At 42.1% G+C, this 16951-nt stretch overlaps 3 protein-coding genes across 4 annotated transcripts; 2 read left to right on the top strand and 1 right to left on the bottom strand.

Moving 5' to 3' along the window:
* Positions 1-1205: 1205 nt before the first annotated feature.
* On the top strand, positions 1206-11805 carry gys1 (glycogen synthase 1 (muscle)). 2 transcript variants are annotated; one of them, XM_063471609.1, is made up of 16 exons: positions 1206-1381; positions 3023-3141; positions 3237-3418; positions 6035-6226; positions 6378-6563; positions 6735-6879; positions 7301-7418; positions 7539-7659; positions 7800-7906; positions 8003-8062; positions 8349-8541; positions 8772-8898; positions 8980-9075; positions 9234-9397; positions 10172-10252; positions 10392-11805. In XM_063471609.1, the coding sequence occupies exons 2-16, from the start codon at positions 3024-3026 to the stop codon at positions 10635-10637; spliced, it is 2136 nt and encodes a 711-aa protein (XP_063327679.1). In that variant the 5' UTR covers positions 1206-1381; position 3023; the 3' UTR covers positions 10638-11805. The 2 variants fall into 2 exon arrangements, with proteins under 2 accessions (XP_063327679.1, XP_063327680.1); XM_063471610.1 differs by having other exon boundaries at positions 2983-3141.
* Positions 11806-12021: 216 nt separating this feature from the next.
* Positions 12022-14662, bottom strand: aspdh (aspartate dehydrogenase domain containing). Its single transcript, XM_063470589.1, has 7 exons — positions 14608-14662; positions 14363-14507; positions 14112-14196; positions 13544-13693; positions 13229-13452; positions 13002-13141; positions 12022-12059 (listed from the first exon to the last, which is right to left on the bottom strand). The coding sequence occupies exons 1-7, from the start codon at positions 14660-14662 to the stop codon at positions 12022-12024; spliced, it is 837 nt and encodes a 278-aa protein (XP_063326659.1).
* A 1176-nt stretch (positions 14663-15838) lies between these two features.
* On the top strand, positions 15839-16931 carry tmem86b (transmembrane protein 86B). The gene is made up of 3 exons (XM_063470588.1): positions 15839-15889; positions 16055-16298; positions 16480-16931. Exons 1-3 carry the CDS (start codon positions 15839-15841, stop codon positions 16929-16931), a joined length of 747 nt encoding a protein of 248 aa, XP_063326658.1.
* Positions 16932-16951: the final 20 nt, after the last annotated feature.

Raw genomic sequence — 16951 nt, 5'->3', positions numbered from 1 at the left:
TACTAATCTACAGATGAAAGAAAAACGTAAAGTGTCTTTCGTAAAGGGTAAGGCTACCACGTGCCACCAGAACACTTTTAGTACTGGTTCTTCCAGTGTCCGCGGAGCTCTGCTAAAAAATATGAACATTATAGTCAAAATATTTTCTCCATTTTGGTGGTTTGATGATTTTGTGCTGGGAAAAGGTTATGTTGTATCTTACAGTAAAGTACTGCCATTTAAATGCAATTTTTTACAGTATTATTACTGTATTCGCATTTACAATGCACTACTACTATATACTATTTTAAATGAAGTTACAAAAGAAGGATTATAGCAGTGATTTAATATTTTCCAATAATCTTTTGCAGTTAGAGTAATATACTCTATACATATAGCACGGTTTCTTATTGTACACATAGGAAAACAGCATTCCTAAAGAAAGCTGAGATCCTTCATTATGTGCAGCAACATTTCTAGAGTGGCAGCAGAGATCATTTTCAGTGTGGTGGAGAACACCGTCACACTGGTCCAGTGTCTCCCACAGGGGTTCGGTGGTGGCTGGGATCTAGTGGAGGCCATAGCATATGATTCACATGATTCTCAATCTCATCACACCATTCAGTGACTCCCTGTGGAGAGCACTGCTGTCCAGGAAAAGACCACTCTCATCAGACTATAAATGCTTTTTAGTAAGTTCAATGTGATCACTCAGAACAACTCTGTGTCAGTTTGCCCTGACCCCTCTCTCAACAACATGCCAGCAAATATCCGCTCGCAGCATAACAGAGCCACTGGATCTCTTCACTGTTGGGATGGAGAGGTCAAGGTTTTACTTTAATCTGATACCTCTAAGTAGCTCCATAGGTAGGATAGTCCACGTATGTCTCTAGTCATACTGTATTTTTAAAACTATAGTCCTCTGAGAAGCTTATAAATAGCTCTGGCTCTCCCCCTTCTCACAGGAAACTAGAAAAAGCTCCCTGCTGTACGTGACTCCCCTCTTTTGTATGGCTGAAACGTTCATTCACCAATAACAGCAGCTCTTTAACCACTTCCCAGCCAATCGCACGTCCCCGCCGAGGAAAACACCCAGTTCCTGTGGTGTATTATACAAAAGGCGGAGACACGGAGGAGCCAGGGGCCAATAGGAGTGCAGCTCATGAATAATGTGTGGGCGGAGACTCCAAGCTCACCAACCCAGCCTCCTTCCTGCGTCGCAGGCCATGAGCGTCCCGTCCCTCCGCACGACCCGAGCGCACCGGGCCAATGTGAATCGCTGACATTTAACCAACGCCGCCACCCCCTTCTTCTCACTCTGCGCTGTTATTCTTTTTATGGACGGACTGCGACAGCTGCCAATGCGTGCTTCATCTTCGTGAAGTTGGGACAAAACTGAAGGGTAAGTGAACATCTTTATTTCAGCTTGCGCGGTGATAATAGACTACATCCTAAGCTTGCGCGCATCGGTTCAGGACGCGGCGTCTGTGTTTTTCCGCAGCTGTGTTGCAGTAGGTGCTTCATGTCACGTTCGCCCCGAAACTCACGATAGACACGCACACAGGCGTGTTGTTGCTCCCTGAGGTCTCAAGACGTGCCTGTCTTGGGACATTGTGCCCTTTTCCCAGCAATGTGGACCTGCTGGGCAGTAACCACTCTATTCACTAAAAGGGACGTCAGCAAGGTCACGATGGTAATGATGATGATGATGATGATGATGGTTTACAATGAAATCCTAATGAGGCAGATAGGAACCCCTTCATAGAGCCTGCGGGAATCCCTTGTGGATTCCCAGAGAAAGTTTAATTCAGCAGTAAGGTGTTTACGCTCAGGATCGGTGTAAAGCATGGTGATGGTGGAGTGAGGACCTTTCATATCTCGCTATAAAAACACAATCAGAACAGAATCTTCGAGGGGCTACATCCAAAAAATAAGGAAAATTAATGCAAAGTTTAAGTGTTTGGTTTGTCATCAACTTGAAGGTTTCTTCGTCTGTGAGTGCCTGGGGTCAGCCTTGTGTTCAGTGCTATCAGTAGCAGCTCAGCGCAAACACGCTGGAATTTGAGTATCATCTTCTTCCTTACAGTAAAAAAAAGATCAAAGCGCAGACAGGATTTTTGTAACATGTGGAACAGGCTATTGGTTTGCGGGCGTTGTCTGCATGCGTGAACATCAGCTGATTGCTTTTTACAGTAGCTCATCATCAGCACATTTGCTACAGGATCAAGTTTATACCTGATCAGTGTCCTTATCTGTTCATCCGTTCTCATGCCACTCCCCACTTTGTACCAGAAGTTTCATCAGATCTACAAGCAGGAACAGAACACCCGGTTTTGTACTCAAAGTAGAGGACTGACCTTTAAATGTCCAGTACTAATGAGAAGACAGGTGCAGGAGTGCTTGGAAATAAAATGTTCTGGCAAAGTGATGTGCAATTCTGTGCACGTGTGTGTGAAGAAGAAGCCCTGTGGTTCTACTAGATGGTGACCCAAGGAAAACCTGAAGATAGACTACTGTTACTCAACACTTTAGTGCGTTTGTTTGACCAGGCGCTTGGTTCCTGTGAGAGCAGCTGCAGGTTTATCTTATATCAGGGAAAGAGGTGAAATGTGTGGAAATGAGACTTGTGAAAAGAAGTGAGATATGTTGAGTTTGGATTCCAGTTGTGTAATGTTGTAAGAATGATGCAACCGTGGGTGTTGTTTAATGAAAGCGTAAAGGTTTCATATAGCTATGTGAGGACATGTTGGTTAAGAGGAAATTGCTCACTAAAGCCACTTGAGGTTAACCTGGTGATGTTTAAAGATTAAGAGCGGCTTTTGTTTATGATTTAGACAACGTATTAAAAAACTTGAGATGCTTTTATCAAAGATGAGGGGTTTAAAATCAGTGTGTGACAGAAATAAACAAACTGGCAACGTGTATCCAAGTACATGTGAACTGCTTGGAAATAACTGCAGCACATGACAGTTACGTTTTGTGTCTGTGTGTGTGGTTGTAAAGGTGTCCCCATCTCAGCGGAGTGTGTTCTATATTTACCCAGCATGCCGCTGGCTCGAAGCCTGTCTGTCACGTCCCTGTCAGGACTGGAGGAATGGGACGAGGAGTTTGATTTGGAGGATGCCGTCCTTTTTGAAATAGCCTGGGAGGTTGCTAACAAAGGCAAGTGTTTGGTGCTTTTGAAGATAATTAAAAAAATTATGCCAAAAGAAAATGTAGTTTGTGTTGAATCACGTTATATCTTTCTATGTGTAAAGTTGGAGGCATCTACACCGTCATCCAGACCAAAGCCCGTCTGACCTCAGAGGAATGGGGGGAGAACTATTTCCTGGTGGGTCCCTATGTGGAGAGCAACGTGCGCACTCAGGTGGAGCTGATCGAGCCCACAAACCCCGCACTCAAGCGGACCATTGACAAGATGAACTCCAGTGGGTGTAAGGTACTGCCATATGTAAACTAAAACACACACCCCTACACACACACACTGAGTTAAATTTATACGATCCACTGAAGGGCAGTCATCCTAACAACTCGTGGCTGAGGTACTAATAGTTTATTTGTGTATGCATGCAGTGAATGTGCGCTCTAACGCCCAATTAGAGTTCATCTTTAGCTCGTCTTTTACATCTGACACACTCCCACTCTGCTCAGCCTTCTGTCCTTGACCACAACTCAAAACCCAGTGACATTTCCCCCGCAAAGGTTAAAAGTTGTATCGATGTCTCTCTGTCTCACTCTTTCACACAAATGCGCTCCAGAAATAGATGACGGAGTGTGATACTTCTAAAGCTTTGTGCTGTGTCATTCTGAGTGTAATGTGGAGTTGTGGGAAAAGGTTAGGACTGGTAGTGGTACCCTTCTAAAGGGGTTAGTGCAGCCAGGTCAGTAAAGCCTGTATGGTTTACTTTCAGACACAAATGATGGAACAATAAGAGAGCAAAGGCTGGCTGCAGCAACACTGAATTTGCATGTTTCATATTAAGTTACTAGTTCCTTCCCTCTCCTCTGCTCTTTGTTTCTGTGTGCACATGTGGTTTAACAGCAGAGGCATCTGAAGATAACATTACTTATGTTACATTGCTAATAAGGGTGTCCCAGCAACACTCAGTGTGTCTGAAAGTTTGGTTTGTAATGATAGTTTTGTTTAGTTTTGCCCAGTGCATTACAGGTATCATCCCAGGACCTTCTCATTTTCAAACAAAACCTCTAAGGTTTTATGTATCAGAACATAATAAAAATCTATTGATTCTTACTAAATACTGAAATAATTTATATACAACCTGAGATGAACAACAGTGCATGACATATTCACTGTGCCATTGTTATTTTGCAGAAGCACTGTGGGGGGAAAGAGTACACCCTATGACTCAGTAGTTCATAGAAACAGCAGCAGTAACTTTTAGTGATTGTTTTGGGTTGTTTTTTTTATTTGAAATTACCAGTCTCTGATCATGGTTGTGGAGGAATTTTGATCCACTCTTCTTTAAACCGTTGCCTCAGTTCATTCAGCTCTTTGTTAATGTCCCACCAGAGTATTTCCATCATGTTCAGGTCTGGACTCTGACTGGGCCAATAAAGTGAATTGATTCTTTTCTTTTTCAGCCACAAATTTCCTGCCGTCCTTGTAATCATTGTCCCGTTGCAGGACCCATTTTCTACCAAGCTTTAGTTATCAGATATATGGGCTCACATTTGACCCCTGAATACTTTGATATACACACGGGTTCATAGTGGACTTCATGACTGCAAGGTGCCCCAGTCCTGGGGTTGCAAATAAGCCAACATCATCAGTCCTCCACCGCCGTGCTTGACAGTCAGTATGAGGTATTTGTGCTGACGTGCTGTGTTTGGTTTTCAACAAATATGGCGCATTGAACAGTTTGACCTTGAGGTGAATTTGCTTGTCCACTCATGGGAAGATTGAGGGATTGTTAACACATACCTGAATGTTCCAGACAAGCAAAACTGGCAAAAGGTCTGCTTTTATAGAGCTGCTCACACTTAATTATCATTTGATTGATTAATTTAAAGTTATCCTATCAATTCCCATGCAATGTCTTTGTTTTTCATACACTTTCATGCAACCTTTGTTAAATAACTAATTTTTCAGACCTGCTAAAGATTGTAGTAGTAGTGGTAGTAGTAGTGGACACTGAATGAATGGGGCCCAGGGTTGCTTACAGATGCACAAGTGGTGTGGGGGCAGGGTGCCAGCAGTGGAAAGGGTGAGGAGGGGAATAATTTGCCTGTTCATGGATCTCTGCAGCCTAAATAAGGCTGAAGGAATGTAAGAACCTCAAAGTCATTTTAAGAATTGAAGATCAGAATCAGAATACTTTATTGATCCCTGGGGGAAATTATTTTTTTGTTACAGTGCTCCATTATAAACCAACATTAACAAAACAGACAACACGCTAACTAATATATATATATGTGGATGAGTTGTACAGGGAGAGGGCCACAGGCAGGAAAGATTTCCTGTGTCGTTCAGTGGTGCTTTTCGGTACTCTCAGTCTCTCACTGAACGTGCTCCTGTGACTGACCAGCATGTCATGGAGAGGGTGGGAGGTGTTCTCCAACATTGTCTTTATTTTGGACAACATCCGCCTCTCCGACACCACCTTGAGGGAGTCCAGCTCCATCCCCACAACATTACTGGCCTTACGGATCAGTTTATTGAGTCTGTTGGCATCTGCGACCCTCAGCCTGCTCCCCCAGCATGCCACAGCATAGAGGATCGCACTGGCCACAACAGACTCATAGAAAATGATGATGATTTGATTACCAGATGATGTGTTTTTAAAGGTTTACTCATTGCTGGTACAAATTTTAGATCATTAGTTTTGGCATTAGTGTATTAAACTATTCCACTTTAGTTGCATTTTAAGCAGCATGAATTGCAGTTGTACCAACGAGACATACTCAATCCAGGCTATCTTAGATTGGAATACATTTTTGTAAAGACATAGATATTATTCACTTACGTTATGTTAGAGAGAGAAGGACTAACCAGTTTTTTTTTTTCTCCCTTTCACCCTTGTCTGTTTTCTTACAGGTCTACTTTGGCCGCTGGCTTATTGAAGGCAGTCCCTACGTTGTGCTCATTGATATCGCGTTCACCGCCTGGTCTTTAGACTCCTGGAAGAGCGAGCTGTGGGAGCTTTGTTCCATTGGCGTGCCGTGGTTTGACCGTGAGGCCAACGATGCGGTGCTGTTTGGTTTCCTGACCGCTTGGCTTCTGGGAGAGGTCAGCAGCTCAGACTTAATGCTATACAGCTGATGAGAACGGGCATAAAACATAAAGATGGTTTATCTGTAGGTCCTCCAGCAGTTTAAAGGGCTCTTTAAAGCAGCATATTAAACTAACCTGAACCCCTTTCTTTCCTTCCAAATCACAGTTTGCAGCCCAGTGTGAGCAGCCTGCGCACATTGTGGCCCATTTCCATGAGTGGCTGGCAGGGCTGGGGCTGGTGTTGTGTAGACAGAGACAGCTTCCAGTGGCAACCATCTTCACCACACATGCTACACTCCTGGGACGCTACCTGTGTGCTGGAAACGTGGACTTCTATAACAACCTAGCAGAGGTATGTACCTGCTTTTTATTAAGTATCAGTTCAATAAAACGCACAGGAAAGAATAAAAAGATGCCATCAAGCAGTTGTTGGCTTTGAATATGTGATTTATGATCAAATATGAACTATTTAAAAAAAATAGCTGACTACATTATAGACTCTCTGTGGTCTGTCTGTGTTCAGTTCAATGTAGACAAGGAAGCGGGCGATCGACAAATCTACCATCGCTACTGTTTAGAGCGTGCAGCGGCACACTGTACCCACGTCTTCACCACAGTGTCTCAAATTACTGCTATCGAGGCAGAACACCTGCTCAAGAGGAAACCAGGTGTGTAGCAGTGAATTGGTGTGTGTAAGCCTGCAGCATGCCTTTCTGTCCCATGAAAGCTGGGATAGCCTCCAGCTCCCCCTGCAATACTCTGAATATAGAAGTATGAATATGTAAAATATAATATATATAATATAATGCTTTCAGTGTAGTATTATTTTAAATTAACCCTTAGAAAATCTTTAAAAATCATGACTCATTTTATCTTAAGAACAAAAAAGTAACAGCTTCCCAAAAAACACTTTAAAAGTATTACATAGTAATATTTTTTTCCACTTTAAATTACTCTCTTAAAACTACTGCAGCCTAACTATACATATCGAGCATTAATTATGCTTTGGGGATTTTTAATCTACCTGACTATCAAATCATCACCTTTTCTCTACTGCATGCTTATGCTTTGCCTCACGTGCTTCCACAGATATCGTGACTCCCAACGGGCTCAACGTGAAGAAGTTCTCAGCTATGCACGAGTTTCAAAACCTCCACGCTCAGAGCAAGAGTCGGATTCAGGAGTTTGTCAGGGGACACTTCTATGGGTTAGTCCGCACATCACAGCGTGTGTAAAGTGCTTAAAAGTTAATGAATTTAGCCAGAAAAGAGAAGTGACAAATAAAGTTGTGTATTTCTTTTTTTAAAATTATGTTGGTGACCATCAGACACCTCGACTTCAACCTGGACAAGTGTTTGTTCCTCTTCATCGCTGGGAGGTACGAATTCTCCAACAAAGGAGCCGACATCTTCTTGGAGGCTTTAGCCAGACTCAATTATCTACTGAGAGTACGTATGCGTGGCTGTGTTCACAGATGTGCACACGTGTTCACAAGTGTGTTTGTGGAAGGAGAAAGGTCAATCCTAGGTGGGGTTTTTTAAAAAGATAAAACAAAATCTAACTCCAGTTTCTGTATGGTCCATCAAAGGTCAACCACAGTGACGTGACAGTGATCGCATTCTTCATCATGCCAGCTCGGACGAACAACTTCAATGTGGAGACCTTGAAGGGCCAAGCAGTCAGGAAGCAGCTCTGGTGAGGTTCTTTACAGATGTAGTTCTTCATTTTGAACTTAAGGGAGTAATGGATTTGAATTTTTATTTTATTTTTTTAATTTTTTGTCCCTGGCAGGGATACTGCTCAGACTGTGAAGGAGCGCTTTGGAAAGAAACTTTATGAGTCACTTCTGGTGTAAGTCGACCCCTTTTTAATCCTGACTCTTAAAGACTGTAAGATGTAAAAAGATAAGTATTAGACACCCAGCTTATTACAACAAATATCTCCTAATAAATAGTCCCCAATAAAGGTGTCCATTAAACTTGGATATACCTGAATCTGTAAAAATGTTGAAATCTTATTGGTTTTATTAAATTCAAACCTGCTAATTATTTGATTTTTTTTTTTTTTTGTTGTTGTTGTTTTTGTCACCGCTTTGCTGTGAGTTTCGTTTTAATGTTAACTCGAGCTTTTTCTTCAGTGGGCAGCTGCCAGATGTGTCGAAGATGCTGGACAAAGAGGATTTCACCATCATGAAGCGTGCCATCTTTGCCACTCAGAGACAGTGCCAGCCTCCAATCTGCACTCACAACATGCTGGAGGACAGCAGCGACCCCATCCTCAACTGTGTTCGCCGCATCGGCCTTTTCAACAGCTCTGCTGACCGGGTCAAGGTGGGTCACGTGACAGGAGGTGACCGCTGGAAGAGTCCCTGTCACCTTTGGATTTAAGTTGTTAATTTATTTTGATTTATTTTTTTAGTTTGTGAGGTATCCTAGTCACACCTGAAAGAGTAAAGTGTTTATGTGAGCATGATTCTGTAATTTTATTTTTTCCTCAATCTGAATTACCCCTCATGCTGCTGGTTCTGTCTGTAACACTGAATTTCTTCTTCATCTGTTAGATTATCTTCCATCCTGAGTTCCTTTCATCCACCTCTCCTCTTCTTCCAATGGATTACGAGGAGTTTGTAAGAGGTTGCCACCTTGGCGTCTTTCCCTCTTACTATGAGCCCTGGGGCTACACACCTGGTATGATTCATTCATGCTGACAAGGTGCATCTATGTGTGTATTAATATAAAAGTACTAATTATTGTTTCCCTGTTCATCAGCTGAGTGCACTGTCATGGGAATTCCATCAATCTCCACTAACCTGTCAGGTTTTGGCTGTTTCATGGAGGAACACATAGCAGACCCAACGGCATATGGTGCGTCTTCATGCCTTATCTTCTAAATTCTACTGTTTTTTTAAAAGAAGTCCTCTTTTTAAGATAATCAGGAAAAACTGCTGCTTTTTTTTTTTTTTTTTTTTTTTTTTTTTTTTAAATTTATTTATTTTTTCACATCATGCATTTTCGCTTTGCAGGTATCTACATCCTGGACCGCAGGTGTCGGGGAGTGGACGAGTCATGTAACCAGCTCACTTCCTTCCTGTTCCAGTTTTGCAAGCAGAGCCGGCGCCAACGGATCATCCAGAGGAACCGCACTGAGCGTCTGAGCGATCTCTTGGACTGGAAATACCTCGGCAGGGTAACATTACAAATCCTGCTGCACATCTCTGGACCGCCTCGGCCTTCATTGTCTTTGTTGTTTTCCTTCTTGATCAGGGGTGTCAAACATAAGGCCCACGGTCCAGAATCGGCCCGCCAAAGGCTCCAGTTCAGCCCTTTTGGCAGGTTTGGAAGATGTGAAGGGGGGCATAAATTTTTGAGCTTCTCCTGCTGTTAAAGTCCTCCCCTGTGGCCATTTATACTACACCAAAGTAATTGAGTAATATATAAACAATTAAATGACAGAAGGAGGGGAAAAAAAGGAACTATCTACTATAGAAATGTATACTTTTACATTTGGTTCACATTTAAAAAAACAAAACATAATTACTGAACAGTCTACAGAATGAATGAACAGAACTTTTTCTGTGATTTTACACATTTATATCTTATGGTTTAATCCAAAGAGACGCGCTGACAGGCTTTTCTTTATCATGAGATGTATTGTTGAAATTGCACTTCTCTTTCTTATGTCTCAGGTGTTAAATGTGTATTTAAAGTTCTTTAGACTGACAGACAGGAGAGTTTCACTCGTCGGCCTTCTTAAGCTCAGTGGGCTGTGTGTTGCCCACCATCTAACATCAGTTTGAGATCCTTGCTCTAGATTTTACTTAAAGTTCTTTAGTTATTGAAAGAAACTCCTTCTTTGGAGTTTCTTTTGTATTTCGCTACTATTTGCAACAACGAGTCTCACAGATAAAAGCTTTACAACAGTTTTTTATTATTTTTAATTTCTCCTTCTTTTCTGCATTAGTATTATATAGCTGCACGCCACATGGCCCTGGCTAAAGCCTTCCCTGACACCTTCATATATGAACCTCAGGAGACAGCCCAAGTAAGTTCACTTGTATTTTTGGGTTGTTTTTTTTTAAGAGACACAGTATTTAAAACAAATGTGGTGGGGTTTTTTTGTTTGTTTTTTGAAGCGTCCTCTTCCTGTTTATTTTTTTTAATACTTTCACTCCTGTCCTCAGACCGCCGGTTTCCGTTACCCCCGACCAGCCTCAGTGCCACCATCTCCAGCCCTGTCCCGCCACTCCTCCCCGCACCACAGCGAGGCTGAAGACAACGAGGATGACGAGCGCTACGACGAGGACCTGGAGGCCGAAAAGGACAAGGTGAACATCCGCCAGCCCTACACCCTGCCTATGAAAAACAAGTCCATTGCCATCATCGGGGCCAACGGGAATGGCAACGAGGTGACGAGCGACAAAAACTGAGACCGACGCACTACTGCTAAACCTCACTAGTGAAACTCTTATCTGTGGTTCAAGTTGTCCGTGTACTCGCAAAACTTTGCAGACGACTGTGGCTGCGTGAACGCGTGTGACGAATTTAATATTGGCATGTTGTGACAAAATGCATTACTGTCAGTGTCTTCCCAACCTGTGCGTACCTCAGAATTTTTAAAAACCGTATCTGTCAGTTTGATATATTTTGGTATTGTTTCAGTTACACCAGCAGTGTGACCGGTAGTTTGCTTTGTGGAGTAAATGCAGCAACTTTAAAAAAAAAAAAAAGGTTAACTGACAGATCAACACAGAGGAAAACAAATCAGGATTGCTGGATTTTTGTAGAATACTAACAGTGAGTAAGGTGGATCTAACAGAGGATTATTAATATTAACAGCAGACTGTGGAGTTGGATTTTATACTTGATTCAAACGTAGGTCGGGGCTGGGAGAACAGCTTATCTCTCCTTTTTTTACCAGCTTACCATCTCTACAAGTTCAAAACAGGAAGCTTCCTGTGAAAAAGCCCACATAGCAATATTATGCATTAAGAGCCAGAAAGAGCATCTGTTCTTTTTGTCGTTTTTCACTCGTGCCCCACATGATGTGACAACCATACAGTGCTTCACACTTGACTTTCTGCCTTGTTGTAGCATTTTTTTTTTTCTTTCTTTCACGCGCCTTGTTTTTTGCATAACCTTTCAAAATAGAAACAAAATGAAGAGCACACACTGATAATGCTGAAAATGCTCTTGTTCTGAGAATAGTGTCGGCTTGTGTGTGAGTGTGTTCTCATTTTGTTTCTGTGCCTTACAGTATCACAGTGTGTCCACTGTACTCCTGCTGTGTTTGTGCGCGCTTGTGTGTGGAGATTATTCCTTGGTTCGCCTGTTTCAGCAAGTATTTATTTGTGAAATGAAAAGAGGTGAGACAGAGGGGAAAGGGTACTGTGTCCTAAGATGGAAACTGTGTTTACAGGTAGAAGACTTGACAGAGAGAAAGGGCTGAAAAACAAGCTACTGTATGTCTTGAGTATTTGTTTTGGAAAAAAGGAAATGGTTTTGCCAAGCGTATACTGTCACTATCACTCCATGTAAGAGTTATATAATTTCTTACAATCTTGCACCAGATGAACATATAATAAAATTGAAATATCTATATACACCTGTTTGGTGTTTTATAAACAATAACGGGCTCTTCTTTCATTGTGTTTGTGCAGTTTATTGGAACAAATATATCCAAAGATTTGCTTCTTTGTAACATACTGATCTTATCTACACAGCATCTCCTTCATAAATCATTCAGATCAGCTGAAATGTTGCAGTGAATCCTCTTCTTCCGTTGTAGGTAATCCTCCAAAGTGCTCGGCTGTTTCAGCACAGGTAAACTCTGCCCCCGTGACCTTTGCAAACTGAGAAAAACAAGAACGTAAAAAACATACTGATACACACCGTACTCCACACTCAAAGAGGACCTATTATGCTATCACACTTAATATAATCCCCATTTATCTTATGTTTGGCCTCAGTGCAGCTCCCAAGTTCATAAACTGAGAGAAACTTCCTTTAAGGCTATCTGTGAGACAGTTTTCTTTCTTTCTTTTCCCCTTGGAAATGAAAGCTTTGAGCAGCAGGTGTCATCATGGGTTTGAAATCTTTTATTCTCATGGTGCATGTGCTGGAGATGACTATATTAAATATATGTGCATTTACTAGCGTCATAAAAAGCCATAGAAAAAACTGTTAAACTGAATACTTTTACAGTTTTATACTTTAATATGAGCACTCACCATTGTAATAGTGTGTGTGTGTGTGTGTGTGTGTGTGTGTGTGTGTGTGTGTGTGTGTGTGTGTGTGTGTGTGTGTGTGTGTGTGTGTGGAAAAAATTAATGAAACACTTAAACCACACATAAGATATTGATATGAGTAATTGAGTGAGAGCGAAATGATTCAACAACGGTCACCGGAAACCAGCCATTAATCATTTGGAGCCTGAATTTAAAATTACAACAAAAAATGAAATCACAAGTCGATAGCACCACCGCTTTCATCATCCAGGAACTGCCTGCACGCTCTGGACACGAGGTCAGGCGTTGTCCTGCACCACGAGGAACACAAGACCCACTGCACCAGGTCTAAAAATGGCTCTGAGCATTTCATCCCTGTTTATAACTACTTTAAGGAGTTCACATGAGATACAAATAAGGAAAAGCATAAGTGGTCCACCTTAAGTGCTGTGCTTAAGTAAAATTTGGAGGTGTTTATGTTGACATGATAGATACCTTAAAAGGGTGCCACAGAGTGCTATACATCAGAATCACTGAGAAAGTGTTTGGCAGTCATTTAGGACTTACTGAGTAAACTATTCCAGAAAGAGCTGTAAGTTGCGCTGCCAGTAACAGCCCCGAGTTTGGCTGGATTCCTCCTCACTGTGTGTACTGAGAAACCATCAGGCCCAGTCACCTCCACTTCCACCACATGGTAGTCTCTTAACCTGCGGCATGAAGGTACGTGAAGCTGGAAGATGCAGGCAGGATGTAAAAGGTTTCAAACAAACAATCCGACTTTTAGAAGCACTCACGCTGTATCTGACACAATCTCTCCCTGGACACCAGTGAAGCCCAGTGTCCCTGCTGCCACTGCTGCTGCTGCCATGGTGTTCACATTGTTAGGAGCGAGTGGGCACAACTCTGCAACGGAGCCTCTGAACAAAACACGCCTGCCTTCTCCCTCCGTCCAGTCAGTGAGGACGTCTCCTGTCAGCCGAAAGCAGGAGGGATGCTTGGACATTCTGATGAACAAAGCCTGAAAATAAACCATGAAGGAAAAAGCAACATTAAATCACTTATATGTTCATTTCCATGGTTTTAAACACTGTGGACTATCCTTGTTTTACCTTTAATTTACCACTGTCATTCAGCCTCTGGATGTCCTGGCCTCCCCATAATGCACCACTGGGGACGTAGAGAGTCCTGCCATACTTCTGAGCAGCCTGATGCAACTTCTGGTTCAGATCAGGATCAGCGAGAGCAGATGGAGAGCCCACCTAGAGGAGGAAAAAAAAACGAAAAACAAAGGTGCAAAACAAACGATGAGGTGTTGTTGACTTCTCAAGTGTTTATGGGTTAGGATGACCGTCTGTTGACACTGAATTTTGAACCTATTATTGAATTTAAATCTTTAAAGCAAACGCTGTCAAACCAAATGCCCGTGTACATGTGAGATTCTTCAAACGTTAATGTGGAGATATATTTAAAATGTGATTTGCAGAATGCTTCATAGTCACATCTGCAGTGGAGATACCATGTGCTTGGTCTTTTATGCATTTAAAACCAGTCTGTGACTGAGAAGTGTTAATTGGAAAGTATCAAAAACAGATGAGGGTGAAGTAAGACTTTGCTGGGGTTAATCCTGAGGCATATGAAAGACTATTGTCTGCAAAAAAGTGAACAGAAGTAGCTCACCATGAAATGAGACTGAGACAGAAACTGGAGCCCAAATTCTTTAACTATTTGAGGATGGCACACCTCAATAATCACATCGCATCGCCTGCAAAACACACAATGATTATTCCTCAAAGTTCAGAAGGGAAATTCCAGAAGATAAATACAGCACATGTTTATAGCGGTCCTGATTTAATACATAAAAACACCTGTGCACAGAACAATCATGCTGTGTGCACGTGGGTTTTTAATGCTTATGCACGTGTTTGCACCTTTCTGCAAAGGACGATAGCTCCCCGAGTATGAGTTCAGAGGGGACTAAACCACTGAGCTTGCCAGAATTCCTGTTCCAGACAAAACCCAGAGTCAGACCGAGGGCAGGTCCATCTTTATGGATCCTCTCCACTAGGTATTGACCTAAATTGCACACACATACACACACATGCACATGCTGTCAGGAAATAATATACAGCAATTTAAAGAGTGTTTGCCTGGGATTTAAAAGGGGAGTTCCAACCTAGATGTCCAAATCCTACAACTCCAATCCTTAAAGAGGAAGAATCGGTCGCCATATCTGTACAAAGGAAGCAAACAAAGCAGATAAAAGCCCAGAGTGCAGTCGCAAAGCAAACCAATACACAAGCACACATATACATGTCTATATTGACCTTAAGCCCTACCTGATATCTCTCAACCCCTTCTTGTACAGTTACTGCATTTATTACTCTATACACCCAGTAAACTTACACCCCCTCCAGCGTTGTCCCCCACCTTGAATTTCAATAACCAGCCCAGAGCTGCAAGAACTGTGTTCAGGCAAAGCACAAAGTTTGACTCAGAGTAGCCTGTAGTTAATCATTGTTGCAGGTCTGTGGAATTATTACACGCAGGGCTCCTCCTCTGTCTGCTTGAACTTAAATCTCAGCTTTAGAAACATTATGTACAAAAAATGTAATTGTCTGAAATTTTCAAAACAAAATCCAGGCAAGACGAGCACTGAACATCATTCAATATACAAATCATTTTATTCTTCTTCTATGTTAGAATGTGTTTCCTACTTTCTTTGATCACAAACAAAAGAAATGTGTCATATTCATCAGTATTTATGAGCAAACGAGCCTTTTCCTTTACTTTAAATGTGAAGCACTGGAAACTGGATGGGGCTTTGGCATAGCGTGTTTTTCATAACCATCCACATTTCTTGGAATAGTTGCCACAAAAAAAACAGTATTGTTATAACAAATTTACAGCTGTGTATCAAAGAATCCAATCCTTTCCTGTAAAATGAACTTTTATTTTTTTTACACATTTGTTTTATGAAACATTGAGGAATAAAAAGTCTCAACAACAACAATCATCAGGTTTAGTTAGTTTCACGATATTAAAGTTTACATTTCACAGTGATTACACCTGCACAGTTCAACTTTGCTCCTTCTGTGCTGATGTCACCAACGTAATCCTGCTGGTGAGGTCAAGGGTGAGCAATTTGACCAGCAGAACTCAAAACAGGGAGCGAATTGATTATCAGAGCGCAATCAGACAGTGAGGATCGGTCTAAAGTTCATCGACATGAAACGCAGGCAGATTGAAAGACACGACAGAGGTTCAAGGCGAGGGGTACAGGAGCTGAGGATCGTTGGAGCTGAGGATCGCTGGCAAACAAGACAGTGAAGACAGAAGAAACAAAGGAGTCAGGACACTTTTATCCTTCTGAGACGTCTGCTCACAGCAGTGCTGTTTGAGAGAAGATGGACATCCTTGAGACTCACGCCTATCACAGGCGGCAGAGGAGAAATAAGGTACAGTTTACCTCTATTTACAGCCAATATTTCTTTATTTCTAGCAGCACTTTGCTTAGTGAAACCAGATGGAAAGGAGATGTTTGAAATCATAACTTAAATCTACTTCTGTACAAAAACTTGATGCATCTCTCCCTTTTCTTTCTTTTTGTCCATTTCTATCAGTCCTGTGCTCTCTTTCTGTCTCTCTTGCCTTTCTTTTTGTCTGCAGCTCTGTACTTCTACCTTTGGACTCCTGATTCGCCCCCGTCCATCATGTCTGCAGGTGTCAAATCTGCACCGGTACTCCTATTGGCTGCAGCGGTGCTGAGCTGGAATGGAGGTCAGAGTGTCCTAGGTGTGGTGGGAGGACTGGTCTTCTCTGCTGTTGGTGACTGCTGCCTGGTGTGGCCTGAGCTTTTTCTGCACGGTAAGCGCTGGTGGTGGATGAGTTCAAATAAATTGAGCATTTTTTCTTTTATGAAAGGTCTATTGCTTGCACATGCCTCATTATTGTAAGAAGTATTTGTAATAGTTACTTTCAGAGAGTAAATTTAACACTCCAGGATTCATAAATCACATGCCCATTATGTGCTCAATATCTGTTTCAGGAATGGGTGCATTTGCTGTGGCTCATCTGTTGTACTCAGTTTCCTTCCTGTCCAGTCGTTACACAAAAAACTCCTCTTCCTGCTGGAGCCGTTTTCTCTATCTGATCCTGTTTATGGTTGGAGGAGGTTATTACATATTTCTATTTCCATTTCTGCAAAAGGACCCAAACTCTGAAGTGCTAACTCCAGCTGTTGGAGTCTACTTTGTCTTAATTACTCTAATGGGTCTATTAGCAGTTAGAACTGGCAACATAGCAACACTTTTGGGAAGTCTGAGCTTCATGGTATCCGACGCAACGCTGTCTCTGCAAGTTTTTAAGGTGGTGGCACCAATGCAGCACGGTACTACTGTTGTAATGGTGACCTATTATCTGGCACAGCTTCTAATCGCTGTGGGTGACATGCAAGCAGTAGAGGACACAGATGACTTTTCAAAATGGAAGAGGTCCTAACCAGTATCCCTGTGGTACTC

Source organism: Pelmatolapia mariae, linkage group LG4, assembly GCF_036321145.2.
Source record: "Pelmatolapia mariae isolate MD_Pm_ZW linkage group LG4, Pm_UMD_F_2, whole genome shotgun sequence".
Lineage (NCBI taxonomy): Eukaryota > Metazoa > Chordata > Actinopteri > Cichliformes > Cichlidae > Pelmatolapia > Pelmatolapia mariae.
The sequence above is the reverse complement of the archived record's forward strand: the minus strand, read 5'-3'. Positions and strand labels throughout refer to the sequence as shown.

Excerpts from the sequence above, each read along its gene's own strand:
- gys1 (XM_063471609.1), top strand. The coding sequence starts at position 3,024 with ATGCCGCTGGCTCGAAGCCTGTCTGTCACGTCCCTGTCAGGACTGGAG. Across the intron at positions 6,227-6,377 it reads CCGCTTGGCTTCTGGGAGAG|TTTGCAGCCCAGTGTGAGCA; the intron begins GTCAGCAGCTCA and ends TCCAAATCACAG. Across the intron at positions 9,398-10,171 it reads ACTGGAAATACCTCGGCAGG|TATTATATAGCTGCACGCCA; the intron begins GTAACATTACAA and ends TTTCTGCATTAG.
- aspdh (XM_063470589.1), bottom strand. The coding sequence starts at position 14,662 with ATGGCGACCGATTCTTCCTCTTTAAGGATTGGAGTTGTAGGATTTGGA. Across the intron at positions 14,197-14,362 it reads CTATCGTCCTTTGCAGAAAG|GCGATGCGATGTGATTATTG; the intron begins GTGCAAACACGT and ends TGTGTTTTGCAG. Across the intron at positions 13,694-14,111 it reads TGTCTCAGTCTCATTTCATG|GTGGGCTCTCCATCTGCTCT; the intron begins GTGAGCTACTTC and ends TTCCTCCTCTAG.
- tmem86b (XM_063470588.1), top strand. The coding sequence starts at position 15,839 with ATGGACATCCTTGAGACTCACGCCTATCACAGGCGGCAGAGGAGAAAT. Across the intron at positions 15,890-16,054 it reads GGCGGCAGAGGAGAAATAAG|TCCTGTGCTCTCTTTCTGTC; the intron begins GTACAGTTTACC and ends CATTTCTATCAG. Across the intron at positions 16,299-16,479 it reads GCCTGAGCTTTTTCTGCACG|GAATGGGTGCATTTGCTGTG; the intron begins GTAAGCGCTGGT and ends TATCTGTTTCAG.